Source organism: Myxine glutinosa, chromosome 6, assembly GCF_964187855.1.
Source record: "Myxine glutinosa chromosome 6, kmMyxGlut1.1, whole genome shotgun sequence".
NCBI classification, from domain to species: Eukaryota; Metazoa; Chordata; class Myxini; order Myxiniformes; family Myxinidae; genus Myxine; species Myxine glutinosa.
Window position 1 is genome coordinate 14,538,921 of NC_136266.1, and position 25,188 is coordinate 14,564,108.

A 25,188-nucleotide genomic window follows, 5' to 3' on the forward strand; every position below is an offset into this window, starting at 1 on the left:
TGTAGTACTGACGTTGAAAGTTTATTTTCAACCAATAGCACTTAAAATATCAAATACTAGCTGAAAGCACCCGGCATTGCCTGGGTTATTTTTGAATGAATTTACTACTATAATTCAGCTTTTACTCGCGGCCGTAGAAGATTGACTACTATAATTCAGCTCAGCTTTTAATTGCAAAAAGGGCCCAGCCCGGCCGATGCAGCCTCGACCGGCCCCGCCACCGAGCCTATAACCTTCCCGGGGCCCGTCCCGACATTTTTGATTCTTTTTGAATGAATTTACTACGATAATTCAGCTTTTACTCGCGGCCATAGAAGAATGACTACTATAATTCAGCTCAGCTTTTAATTGTGAAATGGGCCCAGCTCGGCCGACGCGGCCTCACCATCTGGCCTATAACCTTCCGGGGGCCCATCCCGACATTTTTGGTTCTTTTTGAATGAATTTACTATGATAATTCAGCTTTTACTCGCGGCCATAGAAGATTGACTGCTATATTTCAGCTCAGCTTTTAATTGCGAAATGGGCCCGGCCCGGCCGAAGCGGCCTCACCACCGAGCCAAAAACCTTCCCGGGGCCCGTTCCGACATTTTTTGTATTAGAGGTTTCCTCCTATCTTTCACCGTTCAGGAGATTAGCTTGCGCAGACAAACAAACAAAAACTTTCTTTTATAATATAGAGAGAAGAGAAGAGAGATAGATAGATAGATGGATAAAAAAAAAGATATGTATATCTCTTCTCTTCATGTTATAATATATATATATATATATATATATATATATATATATATATATATATATATATATATATATATATATATATATATATATATATATATATATATCTCCACGTACTAACTGCCAATATATATTTGAAGTGTTAAACAGCATTAAAGCAGTATTACATTGTGTGTAAAAACAAAAAAATATACTGTATATTTCATATGATGCAATTCACCTTTCCGTGAGAAGACAAGGCCCAAAGCCGTTACACCTACCTTATCCAAAATAAAAACATAGGTTCTTTACCAGCTGATTATTGCTCCTTATTTGAGTGAAGGCAAAGTGTAGAAGGTAAAGGCAGAAGCTTGATATCAACCAATTACAGGAGATTCCCTTTAAAACACATTTTGATAAGATGAGTAATTAAATTTGTGATGTTGGAATTTGTCTCAAATACTTTTAAAGAGAGTCTACTGTAATCCGTATTTGTAACTCTTGGCACGTCTTCGCAAAAGCAATCGCTGTGGCTGAAAAAGCTCGTTTAACAATGCTGGTCCAAACTGGACAGGAATTCCAGCCGCCGTGTACTACTCGTGAGCAGGTGGTTCACTTATTCCTGGTAGCCAAAGGTCTCCGGCTGATCTTTTTGCTCTTGTCATTGGTTTTGGGAGGGGGCGCGTTGTTCGCCTGCATGTGCCGCCCGTACAAGCTGTGGAATGAAGAAAGGAAAGAAAATTCGCTTTAATTGATGAGTACACCCGCTCACTATGGGAACGGCAAGGGGAGTCATGTTATTATACTTTTTATTATTTCCAATTATTATTACTTTTCCAATATGTTAGATTATGTCATTGAAAGGATCAGAACATGCATGATATTATAACATGTTAGATCAGGTCATTGAAAGGATCAGAACATGCATATTATAACATGTTAGATCAGGTAATTGAAAGGACCAGAACATGCATGACATTATAACACGTTAGATCAGGTCATTGAAAGGATCAGAACATGCATATTATAACATGTTAGATCAGGTCATTGAAAGGATCAGAACATGCATGACATTATCACATGTTATATCCGGGTCATTGAAAGCAGAACATGCATGAAATTATAACATGTTCGATCAGGTCATTAAAAGGATCAGAAGATGCATATTATAACATGTTAGATCAGGTCATTGAAAGGATCAGACAGACCATGCATGGCATTATAACATGTTGGATCAGGTCATTGAAAGAATCAGAACATGCATGACATTATAACATGTTGGATCAGGTCATTGAAACTATATCATTAATATTACGGTATGCCATTATCATAAGTGTTGTTATTACCTTTTTAATGAGAAGTGGCTTTGGAAAAACACCACAAACAAGCGTTACGCCTAGGTCCCCCGTCGGTGAAGTGATGCGAGTTGACAAAGTGGAAGACGCAAGGCGGCCATCTTGGTTTTTGACGTGGCGACCCAATTTTCAATAGCGTTCTCCCTTATGCGTAGATACACCCACACACCAGATTATAAGTTGGTACTTCGCTTATTATTCAAGATATTCCGCTCACAAGGTTCAGACATACATGGCGGCGGCCATCTTGGATTTTGACATGGCGACCCAATTTTCAATAGCGTTCTTCCTTGTGCCTAGATACACCCAAACACCAGATAAGAAGTTGGTACTTCGCTTATTTTTCAAGATATTTCGCTCACAAGGTTCAGACATATATATGGTGGCGGCCATCTTGGATTTTGACGTGGCGACCCAATTTACAATAGCCTTCTTCCTTATGCCTCGATACACCCACACACCAGATTAGAAGTTGGTACTTCGCTTATTTTTCAAGATATTTCGCTCACAAGGTTCAGACATATATATGGTGGCGGCCATATTGGATTTTGACGTGGAGACCTAATTTTCAACAGCGTTCTTCCTTATGCCGAGATACACCCACACACCAAATTAGACGTTGGTACTTCGCTTATTTTTCAAGATATTCAGCTCACAAGGTTCAGACATACATGGCATCAGACATACATGGCGGCGGCCATCTTGGATTTTGACATGGGTTGCACCCACACACCAAATTCGAATGCGGTCCTTCGCTTACGCACGCACGCACGGACGGACGGACACACGGACGGAGGGGAAGACCATAGTCCCCCTTTCGCTCCGCGGTGCGACGGGGGACAAAAAACGCCTCGGAAGAACTCCACGTCAGAGGCAGGAAGGGAGGGTTATGTTATAAACCAACCCTTGTGGGGTATATAGAGTACAGTAGATCTTCGCTCAGTTCTGGAAGTAAAACTTACCTCACGGGTGTCGGGATTCCTCCAAATTTCTTTATTTAGTGTTATAAACAGCATTAGCGACTGTTTAAATAGCTAATCATATGTGTTTGTGGTTTATAATATTTTTACTTCTGGTAGAGGCCATTGCTCCCATGAAAAAGCCATGATAAGCTATTTATAAACGTTGACTCGACGTTTGTTCAAGTCGGAAAAAACCCCTTCGGAAGGTGGGATATTTATTATTGGTATTAATATTGTTTTGTAATAACATTAATATTATGCTATTATCGTTAGTTTTGTTATAAGAAGCGGCCTTGGAAAAACGCCACGATAAAGCTCATTTAACATTGATATACACCTCAACATGCAACCCCATTTATAGCAATGGTGGGGAAAACCCACTCGGGGTGAAAATCCCCTGGCAAACGAATGCGCTACAACCTTCATTATGTAACCCTTCGTCATCCTGTCAAGTTTGGTTGAGAATGGATAAGTAACGACGGAATGTATCGCGGTCAAAAAATCATCAGACAGACAGACAGACGTCAAATTGCGTATTTTAGTATGATGAAGTCAATAGGTCGAGCGAACTTGATTGCCGATGGATTTTAACGACAACCAACTTAAAATTTCAATATCCTTAATCGAACTATAGGATGACCCATAAAAAAAATCATAACTCGACACCATGACAGATATAAAATAATTTTTTTATGCAAAATATTTGTGAAATACTTAAACCAATTGTTCAGTTTGACCTCCCCTCTGTACTATACATTTTCTTGTGCCAGCAACAGGTTACGCATCACCTTATGATGGGTGCCTTGTGTAAATCCCGACACAATCTGAATAAGTGCATAATCATACTTAAATAGGCAATAGGCTCAGGAGAGCCAGGAAACAATATCTCTCCGTTCTCAGGACCGAACTCTCTTATCTGTCTCCCTCTTCCAAATCCTGGTGGCGTCTGGTCAAATCTGTTTCTGGTGTTTGTTCCCCCTCCATCCCCTCCCTCACCTCAAATGGCCACACGGCTGACTCCGCACGTGAAAAAGCTGAATGCCTCAACTCTGTGTTTGCCTCTAAATCTTGTGTCCCAAACCCATCCCTCTCTGTACCCACCGTACCCAGTCGTACCCAGCTGCTCCTGGACTCTGTGTCCTTTCCTCCAGACAAGGTGGAAAAGTTTCTGTCAACCCTCGACTCGGCTTCTGCAACTGGACCTGACGGCATCAGCCCACGGGTCCTAAAATCCTGTTCTTCCGCTCTTTCACTCCCTCTCTCTGTTCTCTTCACCCTCTCTTTTGCTCAAGGTCATCTTCCATCTGCTTGGAAATCTGCCAACATCACCGCTTTGCACAAAAAAGGTGCAAAAACAGATCCCAGCAACTACAGACCAATCAGCCTTCTCCCAATTATCAGCAAAGTCATGGAATCAATCATTGCTTCAGATATGAAATCTTTCCTCTTCTCCAATGGCTTGATCTCTGATCATCAATTTGGTTTCAGACCTGGACACTCGACTCTGGACATGCTGCTTCTGCTTTCTCAACAATGGATGGAGGTCCTCAATGCCAAACAGGAAATTAGAGCAGTCTCCCTTGACATATCACGTGCCTTCGATACGGTCTGGCACCCCGCTCTGCTCACCAAACTCTCCTCTTTTGGTATCCATGGAAATCTCCACGCATGGCTGGCGGACTTCCTCTCTAGTCGTAGTCAACGTGTGGCCCTGAATGGGTTTCTCTCATCTCCTCTTCCTGTTCAGACTGGAGTTCCACAAGGCAGTGTTCTGGGCCCTGTGCTTTTTTGGTCTTCATCAATGATCTCTCTGACTCTCTTGAAAATCCTCTATCTCTTTGCTGATGACTCTACTCTCTGTCGCTCCATTCTTCATCCCTCAGATCAGCAGTCTGCAGCCTCCTCACTCTCTGCAGACCTGGACAATATCACAGACTGGGCAAACAAGTGGAACATGTCTTTCAATCCTGACAAATGTCACACTCTTACGATGTCTCTCCGAAAAGACCGACTGGACAACCCTCCCATCCACTTTCTGAATAATCCTCTCCAAGAAGTTCTGTCACTCAAGCGTTTGGGTCTCACTATCTGCCATGATCTTTCCTGGGAAAACCACATTTCAAATCTGGCCTCCAAAGCCAGTCGCCGACTGGGCATCCTCCGTCGTGCGAAGTCCTTCCTTGGCACGCCTGAGCTCCTCACCACATACAAGGCTTTCATCCGCAGCTCAATGGAATACTGCTCTCCCCTCTGGGCTGGTGCTCCTGCCTCACACCTAGCTCGTCTTCACGCTGTTGAAACCAAAGCATTCAGAATCATTGGAATCTCCCGCGATGAAGCTAACTCCAAGGGCCTCTCACTCACTCACCGCAGGCAGGTTGGTGGTCTTTCCGTCTTCTACCGACTCCTCTCTGGCCTTGCCCCCCCAGCTCTCTCTGGGCTCTGTCCCGCAAATATTCCTACAGGTCACACAAGATCTGCCTGCAACCCTCTTATGGTCAAACTGCCAAAATCAAGACTCTCTGCTCACCTTCACTCCTTCATTCCTCTTTTCTCCCACCTCTGGAACAAACTCCCTCACTCTCTTCAATCCTACTCCACCCTCCAGGTCTTTAAAACAGCTGTTCACCACCATCTCTTATCTTCCCCCATCCAAAACCTTGATGTTTTCTACCCCCGCTAATTTCACCCCAATTCCACTTTTTTGAAATACCAACTTCTGTCCTGGAAGTCCTTGGTGTCCTTGTGTTTTATACTCCTCCTCCCCCCCCCCCCCCCTTCCCACGCCTCCTCCCCCCAAGCCCTCTCCCTTCCACACATCTCCCTGCTCTCAAATGTTGTGTTTGTGTGCTTCCCCTTCTCTCCCCATCTTGTCTTCCGCTCCCTCTTTTTATATATTTTGTTTGTCTGGTTGATTTGTATGTGAAGTAAATGTTAGCTCTTTCACGAGCCTCGATTCAGTATACAAAAAAAATAAAAAAAATAAAAAAAACTTAGTGTCTGTCTGTCTGATTTTTTTAAACCATGATACATTTGATCGTTACTTATCCAATCATAACCAAACTTGGCAGGGAGACTAAGGGACAGGTGATGGAGGTTGTAGCGATTTCACTTCCTCCCCACCCCAAGGGGTTTTTCCCCACCAAAAGGATTGCGTGTCGAGGTGCATATCCGTGTTAAGATAGTGTTCTTGTGGTGTTTTTCCAAGGCTGTTTCTAATAACAAAAGTAACTAGAACAGCACTCAGTAGAGGGCATACCTCCACCTGGTGAACAGTTTACGTTTTGTATGCCACTGATAGACCGGATCTGGATTCGGACATGAACCAAAATCTAATCAGCTTGTGTTACGGATTCGTCACTTCCGTTGTGGGGGTTTGCATCCACTGTAAATATTTCTGATTCCATGTACTATTATTGTTTTCAAAAGGTTTATTGTCCATGAACTGTTTTCAAAAGGTAAAAAAGTTAATGTTAAAAGAAACAGGAAACCGGATCGGGAACCGGATGACGAAAAGGAAGAAGAGGGAGCGAGTGAGTCAGACAAGAAAGCCGAGTTGCTCCGAGTTCTGAAGCAAACGTTGGCGAGCAAGAGTCACTAGCGAACTTTCGGGTTCCCGGGAAAGGGGTCCCTGCGACAGAGTTGTCATCGGTGTGACCGATCAACCTGCGTGTCAGGGTTTTGGCGGTGGATTCCGAGGAGAATTAACGCTGGGCCTTTACGTCTCAAGAGCGGGTCGTCGGCCATTTTGACTCGCGCAGGATTTGTGCTTCGCTCGCGGTTTCGTCTCTTTTCGACCATTTTCACCGCATTCAAACGTCGATCTGGGGCGTGTGTGCGACGTGGCTTTTTGAAGGTTAATTCGTCCATACCCGAGGGTGTGATGTCTCAGTCGCCTGTAGGGCGCCTTTGGATTTCCCAGTCACCTTGAGGGCGCCTTTGTACAGCTTCGGCTGTGTGACTGTACGTGCCATCCGCATGGGATTCTGGTCTCGATTGGACATCGTTCTGGCGATCGCTGGAGCGAATCAACTTCGTCTTGAAGCCGGGAAGAAGAGACATTGGGGAATGTTCTTGTTTCACTCACTTGGAGCACAGTGAGTTATATATTACAAAACTGATGGTACCATCATAGGACATATTGATTGTACTTTTGAATACTATTGTTGTTGTACTGTTATTCTGGTGTGATCTTCATACAATATTTGTTTGTGAGTAACAATTGGGGTGGCTTCTCCATTGATCTTTGACACACAGAATAACACATTTTTCTGCCGTGACTCCTCTCGGGGCTCGGAGGTACACCGTGACCAGGGGGTCGGGGAGGAGCACGTAACACTTGTTCTTGTCACTTATCCAACTCGTACAAGTTTATTCATAACTCGTCCATAACTTTTTAAAATACAATGTTATATATCGCTTTTCACCCAATCTCTTAATGGTGAAGCATCACATAAGAATTAAATAATTCTCATATCCGAATCCATTTTCAGATCTTCGAATCGATTCTTCCTTTTCACACACACAACCGGTCCACCAAGTTTCGTCCAAATCTGTCCATAACTTGATGAGATATCCTGCTATGTATCATTTTTGGTCCTACCTTCCAATGGTGAAGAATCACTTAAAAAATTCCAGTAGCCGGATCCGAATCCGGAACTTCACCAAAATCTAATCATTTCGTCCTTGTCACATACGCTACATCTCCACCAAATTTCGTCCGAATCCAGACAACTTTCTGAGACATCTTGTTCACAAACAAACAGACAAACTAACAGACAGACAAACAAAGGTGAAAACATAACCACCATCCACCTTTGGTGGCGGAGGTAATAACAACACTAAATAGAATAGAATAATATAAATGTCATTGCAAAGCAATATTCATACCAATAATATCCCATCTCCCCAAGGGGTTTTTCCTCCTTTAACAAACGCTGTGTCAACGTGTACAAATAGCTTATCGTGACGTTTCGTGGGAGCAACCCCACCAGAAGTAAAATTATTATAAACCACAAACACGTTTGATTACCTTTTGAAACATTTGCTACTCCTGTTTTACACGAAACTGAAAGAGGGAAAATCTGGGGTGTTTTCAGTTACCAAGCAGCTAGCAAGCGCTTGCCAAGCCTGCCGTTCCTTATCAATGGTTTTGAATGGATTGCTTGCTCGAATGCTTAAATTAACCTTCTAGGGCCGACCCTAGATATACTGTAATCTACAGTGCATTCAGAAAGTATTCAGACCCCTTCACTTTTTTCACATTTTGTTATGTTGCAGCCTTATGCTGAAATCGTTTAAATTCATTTTTTCCCTCATCAATCTACACTCAATACCCCATAATGACAAAGAGAAAACAGGATTTTAGAAAGTTTTGCAAATTTATTAAAAAGAAAAAACTGAAATATCACATTGACATAAGTATTCATACCCTTTGCTATGACACTTGAAATTTAGCTCAGGTGCCTCCCATTTCTCTTGATCATCTTTGAGATGTTTCTACACCTTGATTGGAGTCCACCTGTGGTAAATTCAATTGATTGGACATGATTTGGAAAGGCACACACCGGTCTATATAAGGTCTCACAGCTGACAATGCATATCAGAGCAAAAACCAAGCCTTGAGGTCGAAGGAACTGCCTGCAGAGCTCCGAGACAGGATTGTGTCGAGGAACAGATCTGGGGAAGCCTACAAAAAAAATCTCTGCTGCATTGAAGGTTCCCAAGAGCCTCTCGAAAAATGGCCTCTAAACGGTGGTTTTTTATTGAAGGTTCCCAAGAGCACAGTGGCCTCCATAATTCTTAAATGGAAGAAGTTTGGAACAACGAGGACTCTTCCTGGAGCTGGAGCCGCCCGGCCAAACTGAGCAATCGGGGGAGAAGGGCCTTGGTAAGAGATGTGACCAAGTACCTGATGGTCACTCTGGCTGAGCTCCAGCGATCCTGTGTGGAGATGGGAGAAACTTCCAGAAGGACAACCATCACTGCAACACTCCACCGATCTGGGCTTTATGGTAGAGTGGCCAGACGGAAGGCTCTCCTCAGTGAAAGACACATGAGAGCCCGCTCGGAGTTTGCAAAAAAGCACCGAAAGGTCTCTCAGACTGTGAGAAACAAGATTCTGTTGTCTGATGAAACCAAGATTGAACTGTTTGGCTTCCGTCTGGCCGATTTCAGCATAAGGCTGCAACATAACAAAATGTGAAAAAAGTGAAGGGGTCTGAATACTTCCTGAATGCACTGTATATACCCTAGAGAGGAATGACCCTTCCTCCCGCCTCCCGTAGGGAACGGGTGTACTAGTCTTTCAAATCAGCAATCGTGGTCGATTCCTACGAAAAAATTCTTCCTTTGACTTGTCCCCATAAAAATATATTGCAGTGACAACAAGTCGGGTGGGGGGAACATGAAGATAACGATGTGATGTCACAGTTACTGGCATTTTGATATTACAATCTCCAAAAAATATAGGGGCTGTAGATTTATGACAGTCAATCCACACCACCAGGCAGTGATTTTTGGAGAGTAAAGTGGTGCTTCTTCATGTTCTTGTGACTTTTACAATCCCCAAAATCTGCAATTCTGTTTCATCATCCTCCCATAAATGTAGCAAATATGACATTCACCAGAAAAGATTAAGTCATCGACACCAAGGCCTTCATTTTCCAGTGCTTCAGAAAAGCTGATACAAAATCCATTCAGTCTTCTTTGATCATTTTCATCAAGTGCCTGGAAAAGCTGCATTTTGGAAGGAAAAAGCCCGAGGTCTTCCTTCAGTATTCGTCACCCCGATGTGTGAATTATTCCTGGTTCAGCTGAGAGTCGTCTTGTTGATTTGCATGGATCTCTCGGCACACGTTGCCGTTCACCTTCAACAGTCTGGGACGCAAAACGAACACGCTGTCCTCAACACGCCATATTTGTGTTTTGTAATGAGCCGGTATCTTTCATATCTTGCACTATGGCCTTTATTACTTTGTAAGCAGATGCACGAGATGCTGGGAATCCTCTCCGAAACTCTTCGGTGACTTTGTTTCAATGTTCGTGTCATGAATAAAGATGTGCTGGATGCAATTCTCTCCATGTAAATATGTATGGCACAGCGTCACGCCCTATGGGAGGGAGTATCACAAATCCTACTAAAACAGGCCAAGGCTAATTACCCCTGGCCACAAGGACAAGGCCAAGTTCTTCACTTATCTAATCAATTCATAAAGTATGTAGGCAAATGGATTCTCCTGGTAAAGTAATTTGTAGATTATTCCTGGCTGATTGCATCATACGTCTAAGTGAAATAAATGAGACGTTTATGACACTTCCTCATGAGTACCATAAGCTAAAAGGTCAAGGTTCATGAAAAGCCCCCTTGCTGCATTGTCAGTGCGCTGGCCCTACCCTTACCCTCTGTCCTTTTGCTCTTCTACAAGCCGTATAGATATTTTCAAAGTAGTCCAAATGAAAGTGGTACTACCATTCATGAGATCAACCAAGATCAAAAGTGATAATCGTTATGGTTCTAGATTTAAATCCCAAAATCTCGAATGGAGGTTACGGGGAGCGCAATTGGGACGTATCATCTCCTTTTTGGTAATAGTAATGAGACAGGCCTAGAAAGTGAGATGTTTAACAATCTGAAGGAGACGCTGAAGAAAACAATTGCAATTCATTGAAGCCTGCATTTAAAATTCCACTTGGAGCGAAGTTGTACTGATTGTCTTCTGGTATTGGACGAAATTGGTCTGTTGTCATGGCAGTATCCTGATTCTCCACAAAGACCCAGCAAGTCCCAAAAGCCCACCATGATGTGTTGGGAAGACTTGCAGAGTCATGGTGGTTTCAATTGAAAAGGAAAATCCGAGCGATCTCAGCTCTTAAGTTTGCTCGGATGTCGTCGAAGACGTGCGATATCCCGAGTTGAAACTGGTCAGCGACCGGTGCCACCCACAGGTTGTTCTCAGCCTTGAACACCTGTTTAGGCCGGATGAGATCGAGCACACCTGTGGTTGAGAAAGAATGACCAAGAATCTTTCGAGTTGCTCGACGGCATCAATTTCATGGTTGGGGTTAGAATCCCACATTGAACACATCTTCATGTCCTTGCCCTTGATGTCTGTCTGTAGAAACCAAGAGCAGTTGTAATGGCGGATGGAAAGGTACAACTTCCAGATATTAAACAGCCATGCTTCCTTTCCTTTCCTTATGCTTACTGAAACCAAATTATTCAAACAACTAACCCTCTACTATTTTAGCGATAACATGGCACCCAAATCAGGAGTGTACGCCTCTCAGTCTTTAACAATAATAATGCATTTATTTTATACTAGGGCATTGCCCGTACTATATCTATATCTAAAATTATATCCCCCCCCTCTATTTACATGAAATGGTTTGGTCCAAAGCGAACGGCTTGCGAGTACGGTGACAATCCCCCCCCTCTATTTACATGCAATGGTTTGGTCCAAAGCGAACGGCTTCCGGAGTTTGGTAAAGAAATCGCCATCGCGTGCACAAACGCGCAGGAAAGCGAATGAATCGCAAATTCGGTTTTATTAGTTTTAAAACATAGTTTAACGCCAACATAGTTTGCAAACGTGAAATAAATGAATACGCTCTCAAATGTGCCATCCGAGGCAGAGTGTGTCCTCCACGTTCGGCACACGCGATCGTTCGCTGCTCTCTGATTGGTTGAATCGTTTTTTGGACATAGCTCGGTAAGTAATTGTCCGATTAATATGAAACCTTGAAAAGGCACATCCTCGGGTCCCCAGCAATATACCTGGCAAGTTAAAAGTATATCGGACCCGTGGTTGTCGAGAAACAGCGGTCACAGACAAACAGACGTACAGACGTACAGACGTACAAACGTACAAACAGAGATTACTGGAATTATAGATAGATAGCGCTTTTCAGGAAGCCCAAAGACGCTTTGACAGAGTGCAAAACATAATGCATAGCAAAACATAAAAACAATTGCAAAAAAAGAAGAATCAATAGGGAAATATTCAAAGCACAAAGGAGGGAGAAGGAGAGGAGATAGTCAGGGGTTAGATGCTGTGGGTTAAATGTTGAATGCAGTGTTGAACAGGTGGGTCTTGAGTGATGTTTTGAATGTGGTGAGTGAGGAGGAGTCTCTGATGGTGTGAGGTAGCGAGTTCCAGAGGGTGGGAGCAGCGATGGAGAAGGCCCTGTCCCCCCAGGATCTAAATTTGGTCCGGATGGGGGGGGGGGGGGGGGGGTCAGGAGGTTGGTACCAGCAGAGCGGAGGTTGCGGGTGGGAGTGTGTCTGGAGAGGAGGTCAGCCAGGTAGGATGGGGCCAGGTTATGGAGGGCTTTGTAGGTCAAGAGGAGGATTTTGTACTGGATTCTCTGGGAGATGGGGAGCCAGTGAAGCTTGTAAAGGACGGGGGTGATGTGGTCACGGGTCCGGGAATGGGTGAGTAGACGGGCAGCGGAGTTCTGAATGTATTGGAGTTTATTGGTGATTGTTGAGGGTGAACCATAAAGGAGGCTATTGCAGTAGTCCAGACGGGAAGTGATGAAGGCGTGGATGAGGGTTTCAGCAGCCACGGAGGAGAGGGATGGACGGAGACGGGCGATGTTTTTCAGGTGAAAGAAGGCTGTCTTTGTGATCTGTTTAGTGTATTTGTCGAAGGAGAGGGTTTGGTCAAAGATGATGCCAAGATTCCGGATGTGAGGGGAGGTGGATACTGGGAAACCGTCGATGTTGAGGGCAAAGTTATGGGTGGACTTGGTGAGCGTTTTGGGGCCAATGATGATTATTTCAGATTTATCACAGTTAAGTTTGAGGAAGTTGATTTGAAGCCAGGATTTTATTTCAGTGATGCAGTTTGTCAGGATAGAGTGGGTGGCGGTGGAGATGGACTTGGTGGAGATGAAAAGCTGGATGTCATCGGCGAAGCAGTGGAATTGGAGACCATGACGGCGGATTAAGTGACCGAGCGGGGACAGGTAAAGGATGAAGAGGAGGGGGCCAAGAACTGAACCTTGGGGGAGGGGAGCAGTGGGGGATTTGCAGTTATTGATGGAGATGAACTGACGTCTGTCAGAGAGGTATGATTTAATCCAAGAGAGGGCAGTGCCGGTAACGTTAAAGGTGGTTTCAAGTCGGGTGAGGAGGATGGTGTGATCGATGGTGTCAAAGGCGGCACTGAGGTCGAGGAGGATGAGAATGTTGAGGTTGCCAGCGTCAGAGGAGAGGAGAAGGTCGTTGGTGATTTTGAGGAGAGCAGTTTCAGTACTGTGGTTGGAGCGGAACACGGATTGGAATGTTTCATACAGGTTATTGGCAGAGAGGTGATGTTTGAGTTGAGTGGCTACAGCACGTTCCAAAACCTTTGACAGAAAGGGTAGGTTGGAGATGGGTCTGAAGTTATTTAGGGTGTCAGGGTTTAGTCCAGGTTTTTTCAGAATGGGGGTAACAGCAGCAATTTTGAGGGATGGTGGGACGATGCCTGTAGACAGGGAGGAGTTTATTGTTGCAATGATAAGTGGAGAGAGAGCAGGAAGGGAGGCCTTGACAATGACTCACAATTTGTAAACGTCAGAGCGGATGTAGGCAAAGACGTGAGATAACCCGACTTGAAACTGGTCAGCGATCGGTGCCACCCACGGGTTGTTCTCAGCCTTGAACACCTGTTTAGGCCCGATGAGATCGAGCACACCTGTGGTTGAGAAAGAATGACAAAGATAAGCGAGTCACAATGATTCACCAATTGCTGTAATTATTTTTATCTATCGAGTATTTATTTATTTATTATAAAGGCACAACACACCACAATGCACTGCGAACCTCCGTTTTCATCTTTTTGTCGAACCGTTTAACCGTTCCGAGTTAACCAGCTCATCGGTATAGCAAGACACAGCACACAATGTACATGGAAAAGTGCAACGTCTTCATCTGATTTCACTTAATTGCACAAAGCAAATGTCACCACCAACTCCAGCACAGCAAAACCGACACGACAAGATGCAACTATCCACGAGCGTCCATGTTTTAAATCACTCACGGGGGTAAACTTTCATCACCTATCCTCGACGTTTGGAACTACGGAGGATTTGGACGCACCGAGCTCAGGAGGCAGTACCGTGAGGCGGTTCCCTTGGACGTGCAACTCTTTAAGATGAGTCAGCTCACCAATCTCCTTGGGTAGGGACACGAGGTCATTGTCTCTGACACTCAGCTATGGACAGGGCGGACAGGAAGGCATAAACGGCGTTGCGATCAGAACTTCTACTGATATTTTACAAGGTTCAAAATCCGATATACTTGGCCTGCTCTGAATCCACATACAGTTGGAGAATAATCTTTCAAGCTTTCCAAATGAATATTCCAGAATGCTGCACCCAAAGTACGTCACACAGCCACCTCATGAAGATCTTAACCCAAATGCCAACTCTAATCTCATAAAACCATCTTGCTCTAATTATAGGATAGTTACAAAAAAACATTCCCCCAAAATGTTAATCAAAAACAGGCCTGCACATTATTCACACACCTGTCCTCCACCACAAAACACTTTTTAATACAGTCCACAGCTCGTATCGAGTCTCAAATGAGTTAAAGAGAAAATCTAGAGAATAGCCAGCAGCGAGAAATGCATAGTGGAAGAGGAAGAATAATAAAAGAAGAAAAAGACGTGGGGAAAACATTCGGAACAAAAGTGTGCTCGGAAATGGGAATCAAAATGGCATACGATTTGCAGCTTGGTGAGCTTGGCGATATCTGCTGGGATTGTTTCAAACTCGTTGTCGCTGATGTAGAGTGCACGCAGGGTGGCTGTGCAAAACAAAAACATAAACAACAATTTATTCATCATAAACACCACTTACAGAACGATTCGTCATCAGCTCATTCTTGTATGCCTAGTTTAAGCAGAGTCAATTGCGTGCACAGCAAATGGTTGTGGGTAACATCATTTGCCGGGCCTAGTTTAAGCCGAGTCAATTGTGTACACAGCAAATGGTTGCGGGTAACATCATTTGTCGGGCCTAGTTTAAGCCGAGTCAATTGTGTACACAGCAAATGGTTGCGGGTAACATCATTTTCTCATCATCATCATCATCATCATCATCATCATCATCATCATCATCGGAGATCGGTTTCTGAGGTTTGGGACATGGAATGTAGGGACAATGACAGGGAGATCAGGAGAAGTGGTGGAAGTATTGGTCAGAAGAAGAGTGGACATATGTTGTGTGCAAGAGACGAGATGGAAGGGAAGTGGTGTGAGAATGGTGAAGGGTAGGCAGGGACAGAAATACAACTTTGTGTGGCAAGGGTGCCCGGAGGGTGTGAATGGTGTTGGTGTCCTGTTTTCTGAGGTTGTAGACAGTGTGGTGAGTGTGACTAGAGTGAGTGATAGGTTGATGATGGTGAAAAGGATGACTGGAAAGCTCTTGGTGAACGTCATCTCGGGATATGCTCCGCAGGTTGGTCGGAGCGATGAAGAGAAGGACAAGTTCTGGTGTGCAATAGAGAAGCTGATGGAAAATATGAAAGATGAGGAAGTTGTTGTGGTAGGAGGAGACCTAAATGGACATGTGGGAAGGAGTATGGCTGGTTTTGAGGGAGTTCATGGGGGTTACGGATATGGTGTGAGAAATGGAGAAGGTGAAAGGATTTTGGAGTTTGCTGATGGAGCTGATTTGTTGATTTGTACCAGAAAGAGGATAATAGGCTTGTTACATACACGTCAGGTGGGTCGACGACAACCGTTGACTACCTGATGGTGCGTTGGCGAGGTAGGGGGCACCTCCGGGACACAAAGGTGATCCCGGGGGAGGAGGCTTTCACAGCACCACTTGGTTGTCTGCGACATAAGGGTGAAAGGTGCGAGGAGAGCTCGGCGGGTGAAGTACGAACCGAGAATGAAGGTGTGGAGTTTGAAAGAGGTGACAGTGAGGGAGGCATTAAAAGAGAGGCAGAGTATGGTAGAGGATGATGTGGTTGAGCTTGAAAGTGGTTGGATGTCAATGAAAGATAGTCTGTTGGGAGCCTTTGGTGAGGTATGTGGATGGACAAAAGGACCACTGAGGCACTCGGAAACATGGTGGTGGGATGATGACGTTGGAAAGAGGATTGACGAGAAGAGGAAGAAGTTCAAGGAGTGGCAAAAGGCGAAGGGTACGGGGGCAGAAAAAGCAGAGCATGAAAGTTATAAGGCAGCCAAGAAGGCTGCAAAGAAAGAGGTAGTAAAGGCGCAGGAGGCATGTAGGAAAATGTTCGGAGAACGCTTGGATTTGGAAGAGGGTCAGAAAGCAGTATTGCAAAGCAGATAGCGAAAGAGATGTGTGATGTGATGGGGGTGAGTTGCTTGAAGGATGAAGTGGGACAAATCGTTGTTGACCCAGATGGAATTAAAGGAAGATGGAAGAGATATATGGAAATGCTGTTGAATGCAGAGAATGAATGGGATGGAAACATAGAGAGTAACCCAGTTTTAGGACCGGCAGAGAAGATAACAGAGAAGGAAGTTGAGGAAGCGATAAAAGTAATGAAGAGTAGAAAAGCGGGAGGGCCGACAGGAGTTGTGGGAGATATGTTGAAGGCAGCAGGAAGTTGGGGTGTGAAGAGAATGACAGAGATCTGCAATCTGGTGGTGAAAGAAGGCCGCATTCCAGTGGTTTGGGAACTGAGTACCCTCGTCCCTCTATACAAGGAGAAAGGTGACCCTCTGGAGTGTGGCTCGTACTGAGCGATAACGTTATTGGAGCATGGAATGAAGGTATTAGAAAGGGTGTTGGAGGAGGATAAGGAAGAAAGTGAGGATTGACGAAATGCAGTTTGGATTTGTGCCGGGGGGAGGGGTGACAGACGCGCTTTTTATTGTAGGGCAGCTGCGGGGGGGGGGGGGGGGTGTGGAGGGGTGCATGGAGAGGAGGAGGAAGTTGTTTCTTGGGTTTGTTGGTCTGGAGAAAGCATTCGATAGGGTTCCACGCGAAGTAGTGACATGGGCATTGAGGAAGTTAGGAGTGGAGGAATGGTTGATCAGAGTAGTGATGGCAATGTACAAAAGAGCGCGCACAGCTGAAAGGATGAAGGACGGGAACAGTGGTGAGTTTGAGGTGAAGGTGGGAGTGCATCTGGGGTCGGTACTAAGTCCACTACTATTTGTAGCTGTGATGGAGGTGCTGGCTCAGAACGTAAAGGAGGGTTTACCGTGGGAGTTGTTGTATGCAGATGATCTGGTGTTGATTGCGGAAAGTATGGATGGACTGAAGGAAAAGATGAACAAGTGGAAGGAATGTATGGAGACAAAAGGTCTGAAGGTGAATATCGGAAAGACAAAGGTAATGGCAAGTGGTAAAGCATGTGGTGAGGTGGTGTTACGTGCTCCTCCCCAAACCCCGGTCACGGTGTCCCTCCGAGCCCCGAGAGGAGTCACGGCAGAAAGATGTGTTATTCTGTATGTCAAAGATCAATGGTGAAACCACACCAATTGTTACCAACAAACAAGTATTGTATTAAGATCACACAAGTATAACAGTACAAAAAACAATAGTAATCAATTGTGCAACAAATATATCATTCCTATGATAGTACCATCAGTTTCGTACAATATAACTCATTGTGCTCCAAGTGAGCGAAAAGAACATCCCTAATGTCTATCCCGGCTTCAAGCCAAAGTTGATCCACGCTCCAGTGATCGTCAGAACGATGTCGAATCGAGACCAGAATCCCGTCCGGTTGACAGTGACAGTCACGCTGCCAAAGATGCGTAAAGGTGCCCTCAAGGCGACTGGGAAATCACCCCTTTGGATATGGACGTTCAACGGCTCCCTTTACGGTGAACCGCAAATTTCCACTCAAAATCCACGTTACACACACACACCAGCTTAACTTCTGGATGCGGTGAAATGGTTGAAGCGAGGCAAAGAGCCCAGAGTGATGCGAAATCAGGCGCGAAACAAAAACGGCCAACAGGCCTCTTCTCGAGGCGCAACTGCCCTCAAACAACGATTCTCTTCAGAATCAACCGGAAAACCTGACACGCAGGTTGATCTGTCACAGCGATAACAACTCTGTCGCAGGAATCCCTTTCCCGGGAAACCCGAAGTTCACTCGTGACCCTCGTTCGCCAACGTTTTCTCAAAACCTCGAAGCAGCTCGGCTTATTGTCCGACTCACTCGCTCCGCCTCCTTTTCCTCTTCTCCCTCTTCGTCTTCGTCCGGTTCCGGTTTCTTTTAAAACAGTAACTTTTTTTACCTTTTGAAAATAGTAATCTCTATTTCACTTAAATGACAACAATAGTAGTACATGCAACCAAAAATGTTTACAGTGGATGAGAGCCACAACAACGGAAGTGACGAATCCGTAACAGGTGGAAAGAACTGGGAAGTGGCCGTGTGCTGTGTGCAGGAAGGGTGTCGGAGTGAACTCCATTCAATGTACAATGTGCGCTACAGAAGTAGAAGGAAGTAGAGGACGGGGAAGACCGAGAAAGACTTGGCTAAAGATGGTGGAAGAAGAAATGCGGGCAAGGGGGTGCAGAAAATAGGGCAAAATGGAGAAGATTGTCATGGGGACCGCAAGGCTAAACCCCGCTCTAGCAGGGAAAATGGCCTTAAAATGCATGTTGTTGTCGTTTGTATTGAGTTACTCTGAAGCTATCATACAATGCAGAAACATTTACCGTGTGTTATTGAATTACTGTTTACCGTTTCCTTGATTTTGAAAGGTGAAAATCATAATTGATACATTATTTTTATGTTGCAGGTTCGGCTGTGTAAATACATATGAGCATGTGAGAAGAAGAAGAAGAAGCTTGTGACCCCAAGAGAAGAAAGGCCAACACAAATTTTGAACTGTGCTTAGTTTGTCAAAAAGGGTAATTTGATAGAGATCCATCTGTTAGTCAACTCAAAGATGATTCCTATGAACAGTTATTGAGCTGCATCAGAAGAAGAAGAAACTTGCAGGATTCAGCATAAATAGCTGCATCAAACCGCCTTATATGGTCATCTTTGCACTGCCATATTCAGCAAGCTTTTAACCAAAATAAAGGCCACACATGTATTTTTGAAATCCTCAGATTGTGACCTTTCAGAATATGGATATTTGCCACAAATCAACACAGAGTCCCCATGGAAGTATTTTCTCCACCACAACCAACCCGACTAATTGTAACGATGGCCAGAAAATTTATGGAGCAAGTCAGGTGAATGTTTATGCCCTCATAACCCCTAAAAAGATGGTTGCTCCACAACGTGCGGATAAGTGCGTTAACCTCAGGTGATTGGGCAATAAACGTGCAGGTGGTTGGATTTATTCGCACCCAAGGTTCAGGTGTTTTAGTTTCTGAAGGTTGCTGATCTGCGTTGGTAGATCCTCGATCTGGTTGTTGAAGAAGTTGAGGACCTCCAGATTGCAGAGCTCAGAAATGTTTGCAGTAACAGCTGTCAGAAGCAAAACGTGCAAAGTGGGAATAAGACAACATAAAAATAACGAATTTGTTGCCCAACTTCAGTGAAGAACAAAAACGTTGATCACAACAACATCTGCAGTCAAATCAAAATGAGGAAGAATTTGCAACCTCTCTTACTCCCACAATCAGCAGCACAATTCACATTCGCCATTATAATTACACAATCCAGTAAGCAGGGGAGAGCAGGCCACACATTCTGATTCTGACGTTCCGTACTCTGTTAGAGCGTCAGTGCTGCCGAAGCAACTTCCTGAGCAAGGGTTGCACTTGGTGGTTTGCCATTGCCTTCCCAGCTGCATTTAGGGCAGGAATTTGTAATTTGTTCAGGATGCCGGCGATAGCTCGCCTACTCTTCACGAAGGACATCGTGGGATCTTTAACGTCCACCAACTAATGTCGGCAGATCGGACGCCCAGTTTAACGTCCATCTGAGGGACTGCACACATTGAGGAATCGTCCTGCTTGTGAAACACCAGGATGACAGTTTAGAGCTGGGTCGGGATTCCAACCCATGCCAGACAGTGCGAGTGTGCGTACCCCTCGGAGTCTAGGCCTCCTGCCAGTGCTTCTCACATTGTAGCTACACTTCTTCTTTCGATTACAAAATTCTCGACTCGTGAAAGTGCGGGGTGCCAAAGGGTCAAAAGGCAATGGAGTAACAGTGGGGCCACAGTTGGATAAAATAAGCAAGGAACGAGCTAATAACAAAAGAGAGAGAGAGAGAGGGATGAAACACATGGATGAAACACATGGATGAAACACATGATGCGTCTCTGAAACACATTAATGGGTGGATAAAAGATTGAGGGTAGGGACGGGTAATACGAGATGGTGGTGCAACGCTTGCTTGAAACTCTGGGGGGCATGGTGGGGCTTAACAGTCTCTGGAAGGGAGAGACAGAGACAGAGACAGAGACAGAGACAGAGAGAGAGACAGAGACAGAGAGACAGAGACAGAGACAGAGAGACAGAGACAGAGACAGAGACAGAGAGAGAGAGAGAGAGAGAGAGAGAGACAGAGACAGAGACAGAGAGACAGAGACAGAGACAGAGACAGAGAGAGAGAGAGAGAGAGAGAGAGACAGAGAGAGACAGAGAGAGAGAGAGAGAGAGAGACCCCACCTTCAGAGGCCATTTTTCCCCAGAGCAGGGCTTGGCCTTTTTTGGGCACCGTGGTCCCCTTTTTGAAGCAATGTTTTATGGCCAGATGCCCTTCCTGCCGCCAATCCTGTTAGTCGCCTTTTGCGACACACAGGGAATTATCAGTGAACTGGTGCTCAATTTGCCGACCTCACAAGGATGACAGGCTGAGTCAACCCCCCTGGCGTTAATTCAACGATCGACCGGGATTCAAACCCAGGATCCTAGGATCCCAAGCCGGCACCCCAACCGCTAAGCCAACACCAGTTCCACAAACGGGACAAAATATGAACGGGAGAGCGGAGGTGGGCAGAAACCCTGAATTTTGGAAGTAGAACCAGGAGGGGGTTACCGGTGAGAGAAATGACACGTCTTAGACGTCATCACAATTATTTAGTTTGGTGTCCAGTACGTGACATTTTCTCACCAGACAACAGGTGGCAGACAAAATATTCTGATACGTTACGTAATATTGCTTTTAGCAAGTGGAGGACGGTAAAAACGCAAAAGTGGCAAAGTTGCGCATCTCGGCATCTTGCAGCGTCAAACTCACAGCAGCATCTTCTTCCTTTGCTGAACTTCCAAGACACAGCAGCGAAATTCCACAAGATTATTTGAACAAAGCCCATAGCAGACATATCAGCATGCTTTCACCTTGACTTTAGATCCATAAAGGTGAACTTACATCCATCGCCAACATATGAAATCCAAGAACGAAAAAGGTTCATTTCACGGATATTCAGTTGAAGCCCAGCAGAAGAAACAAACACAGAAGGTGTGCAACCAACACGCACACGCGCACGCACACCATCAAACTGAATCTGTAACATTTTCACACAACCATCACCACCAATACGCTACGATCACAGACACACTTACCCTGCAACTTGTTGTGGCTCAGGACAAGTTGAGTCAGATGGGATAGGGTGACTGAAATTAAACAAAAACACACGGTCACCCAGATCAGAGCTTGTCGAGTTCATTCAATGGGGTGTGATGTGAAGTCATGAATTTGAAACAGACATTATTTACGTTCCACACACACCCTGGGAGTGAAACACGTTATCACACACACACACACACACACACACACACACACACACACACACACACACACACACACACACACACACACACACACACACACCACACACACACCCTGGGAGTGAAACACGTTCCACACACACCCCGGGAGTGCAGCACGTTTCGACACACACCCCAGGGAGTGCAGCACGTTTCGACACACGCCCAGGGAGTGCAGCACGTTTCCACACACACCCTGGGAGTGAAACACGTTCCACATACACCCCAGGAGTGAAACACGTTTCGACACACACCCCAGGAGTGCAGCACGTTTCCACACACGCCCAGGGAGTGCAGCACGTTTCCACACACACCCTGGGAGTGAAACACGTTCCACATACACCCCAGGAGTGCAGCACGTTTCGACACACGCCCAGGGAGTGCAGCACGTTTCCACACACACCCTGGGAGTGAAACACGTTCCACATACACCCCAGGAGTGCAGCACGTTTCGACACACACCCCGAGAGTGCAGCACGTTTCGACACACACCCCGGGAGTGCAGCACGTTTCCACACACACCCCGGGAGTGCAGCACGTTATCACACACACACACACACACACCCCGGGAGTGCAGCACGTTATCACACACACACACACACACACACACACACACACACACACACACACACACACACACACACACACACACACACACACACACACACACACACACACACACACACACACCCTCGGAGTGAAACACGTTCCACATACACCCCAGGAGTGCAGCACGTTTCGACACACACCCCAGGAGTGCAGCACGTTTCCACACACACCCTGGGAGTGTTTCGTTCCACATACACCCCAGAAGTGCAGCACGTTTCCACACACACCATGGGAGTGCAGCACGTTTCCACACACACCATGGGAGTGAAACCTGTTCCACACACACCATGGGAGTGCAGCACGTTTCCACACACACCATGGGAGTGCAGCACGTTTCCACACACACCATGGGAGTGAAACACGTTCCACACACACCATGGGAGTGAAACACGTTCCACACACACCATGGGAGTGAAACACGTTCCACACACACACTGTGAGTGAAACACGTTCCACACACACCCCAGGAGTGGAGCACGTTCCACACACACCACAGGAGTGCAGCACGTTTCCACACACACCCCGGGAGTGCAGCACGTTTCCACACACACCATGGGAGTGCAGCACGTTCCACACACACACTGGGAGTGAAACACGTTCCACACACACCCCGGGAGTGGAGCACGTTCCACACACTCCACAGGAGTGCAGCACGTTTCCACACACACCCCGGGAGTGCAGCACGTTTCCACACACACCCCGGGAGTGCAGCACGTTTCCACACACACCCCGGGAGTGCAGCACGTTTCCACACACACACCCGGGATGTGCTCACACACAAACAAAATAGGGAACTTTAAACTGGTACTCTCGAATGCGTGTCAATATGATTACACGTTATACTTATAATCAGTTCTGCAAGATTCGATGTGTGAATAATTGTGGAAGCATACAGTATTGTACATTGTACAGATATTATAATATAACCGAGAGGAGCGATCATGTGGGTGTCCAGTGAGATGTCTTTATTAAAGGAATGTGTTGTTCGGTTATTCAATCCGTTGGGAAGTGGAAGTACATACAGTACGTAGCCTACGTGTGTATTTGTACAGTACGTCGCCTATGTGTGTATTTGTACAGTATGTAGCCTACTTGTGTATTTGTACAGTACGTAGCCGCCGTGGCTATTTGTACAGTGTGTAACCTACGTGTGTATTTGTGGGCTACAGTATGTGTCGTGCTTGTGTATTGTCAAGTACATAGCCTACGTGTGTATTTGTACAGTACATGTCATACGTGTGTATTTGTACAGTGTGTAGCCGACGTGTGTATTTGTACAGTGTGTAGCCGACGTGTGTATTTGTACAGTGTGTAACCTACGTGTGTATTTGTGGGCTACAGTATGTGTCGTGCTTGTGTATTGTGCAGTACATAGCCTACGTGTGTATTTGTGGGCTACAGTATGTGTCGTGCTTGTGTATTGTCCAGTACATAGCCTACCTGTGTATTTGTACAGTACATGTCATACGTGTGTATTTGTACAGTGTGTAGCCTACGTGTGTATTTGTACAGTACGTCATACATGTGTATTTGTACAGTGTGTAGCCTACGTGTGTATTTGTACAGTACATGTCCTACGTGCGTATTTGTACAGTGTGTAGCCTACGTGTGTATTTGTACAGTGTGTAGCCGACGTGTGTATTTGTACAGTGTGTAGCCTACGTGTGTATTTGTACAGTGTGTAACCTACGTGTGTATTTGTGGGCTACAGTATGTGTCGTGCTTGTGTATTGTGCAGTACATAGCCTACGTGTGTATTTGTGGGCTACAGTATGTGTCGTGCTTGTGTATTGTGCAGTACATAGCCTACGTGTGTATTTGTACAGTACATGTCATACGTGTGTATTTGTACAGTGTGTAGCCTACGTGTATTTGTACAGTACATGCCCTACGTGTGTTTGTGCAGTGTGTAGCCTACGTGTGTATTTGTACAGTACATGTCCTACGTGTGTTTGTGCAGTGTGTATCCTACATGTGTATTTGTACAGTGTGTACCCTACGTGTGTATTTGTACAGTGTGTAGCCTACGTGTGTATTTGTACAGTATGTGTCCTACTTCTACGTGCGTATTTATACAGTGCGTATCCTTCATGTATTTGTACAGTATGTTCCCTACGTGTGTATTTATCGAGGTTATAACTCACATAGACCGGGAACGTCCAGTAGGTTTCCAATCCCCTTGTCACAAAGTTCCATCTCTGGCAGGTTCTTCTCCCTGCTCTCTTCGACCGCCCTCTTCAGTGACTTGGACATTTTGCTTTCGCTTTGGAGAGGCCTTTGCTGATCAACGGGACTCGGTCGGCGATAAAACGATTACCGGACGACGAAGCTTGTCTAACTCCACGAACCGGACGAAGCTCGTCTAACTCCACGAACCGGACGAAGCTTGTCTAACTCCACGAACCGGACGAAGCTTGTCTAACTCCACGAACCGGACGAAGCTTGCTTGTCTAACTCCACGAACCGGACGACGCCCGGAAAGAACCGCTTTGTAACAGAAAAAAGAATGCACACCCAAAAGTACAAAACGCCACCGCACCGACACCGCCCACGATCGGGATCGGGATGGTGTGGATCGTTAGTTGGTGGGACATGGCTGGTTAGTGATTGTTCGGAACGTTAGTTGGTGGGACATGGCTGGTTAGTGATTGTTCGGAACGTTGGTTGGTGGGACATGGCTGGTTAGTGATTGTTCGGAACGTTGGTTGGGGGGACATGGCTGGTTAGTGATTGTTCGGAACGTTAGTTGGTGCGACATGGCTGATTAGTGATTGTTCGGAACGTTGGTTGGTGGGACATGGCGGGTTAGTGATTGTTCGGAACGTTGGTTGGTGGGACATGGCTGGTTAGTGATTGTTCGGAACGTTGGTTGGTGG

General features: G+C 45.6%; 1 protein-coding gene and 1 long non-coding RNA gene across 2 annotated transcripts; both read right to left on the reverse strand.

Moving 5' to 3' along the window:
- On the reverse strand, window positions 1–24,736 carry LOC137429332 (ras suppressor protein 1-like). Its single transcript, XM_078780997.1, has 9 exons — window positions 24,457–24,736; window positions 21,500–21,550; window positions 19,331–19,451; window positions 18,182–18,236; window positions 14,878–14,917; window positions 14,749–14,831; window positions 14,121–14,235; window positions 13,584–13,716; window positions 1–1,432 (listed from the first exon to the last, which is right to left on the reverse strand). Exons 1-9 carry the CDS (start codon window positions 24,563–24,565, stop codon window positions 1,330–1,332), a joined length of 810 nt encoding a protein of 269 aa, XP_078637123.1. The 5' UTR covers window positions 24,566–24,736; the 3' UTR covers window positions 1–1,329.
- LOC144892566 (uncharacterized) lies at window positions 9,087–11,193 on the reverse strand. The gene is made up of 2 exons (XR_013623765.1): window positions 10,010–11,193; window positions 9,087–9,913 (listed from the first exon to the last, which is right to left on the reverse strand). It is a non-coding gene; the product is annotated as an uncharacterized LOC144892566 (long non-coding RNA).
- Window positions 24,737–25,188: the final 452 nt, after the last annotated feature.

What these genes read in the sequence shown, in the direction of transcription:
- LOC137429332 (XM_078780997.1), bottom strand. Translation starts at nt 24,565, where the DNA reads ATGTCCAAGTCACTGAAGAGGGCGGTCGAAGAGAGCAGGGAGAAGAAC. An exon ending in GAGCCACAACAAGTTGCAGG is followed by an intron (nt 19,452 to 21,499) that starts GTAAGTGTGTCT and finishes TGCTTCTGACAG; the next exon opens with CTGTTACTGCAAACATTTCT. An exon ending in GACGAATCGTTCTGTAAGTG is followed by an intron (nt 14,832 to 14,877) that starts GTGTTTATGATG and finishes TGTTTTGCACAG; the next exon opens with CCACCCTGCGTGCACTCTAC.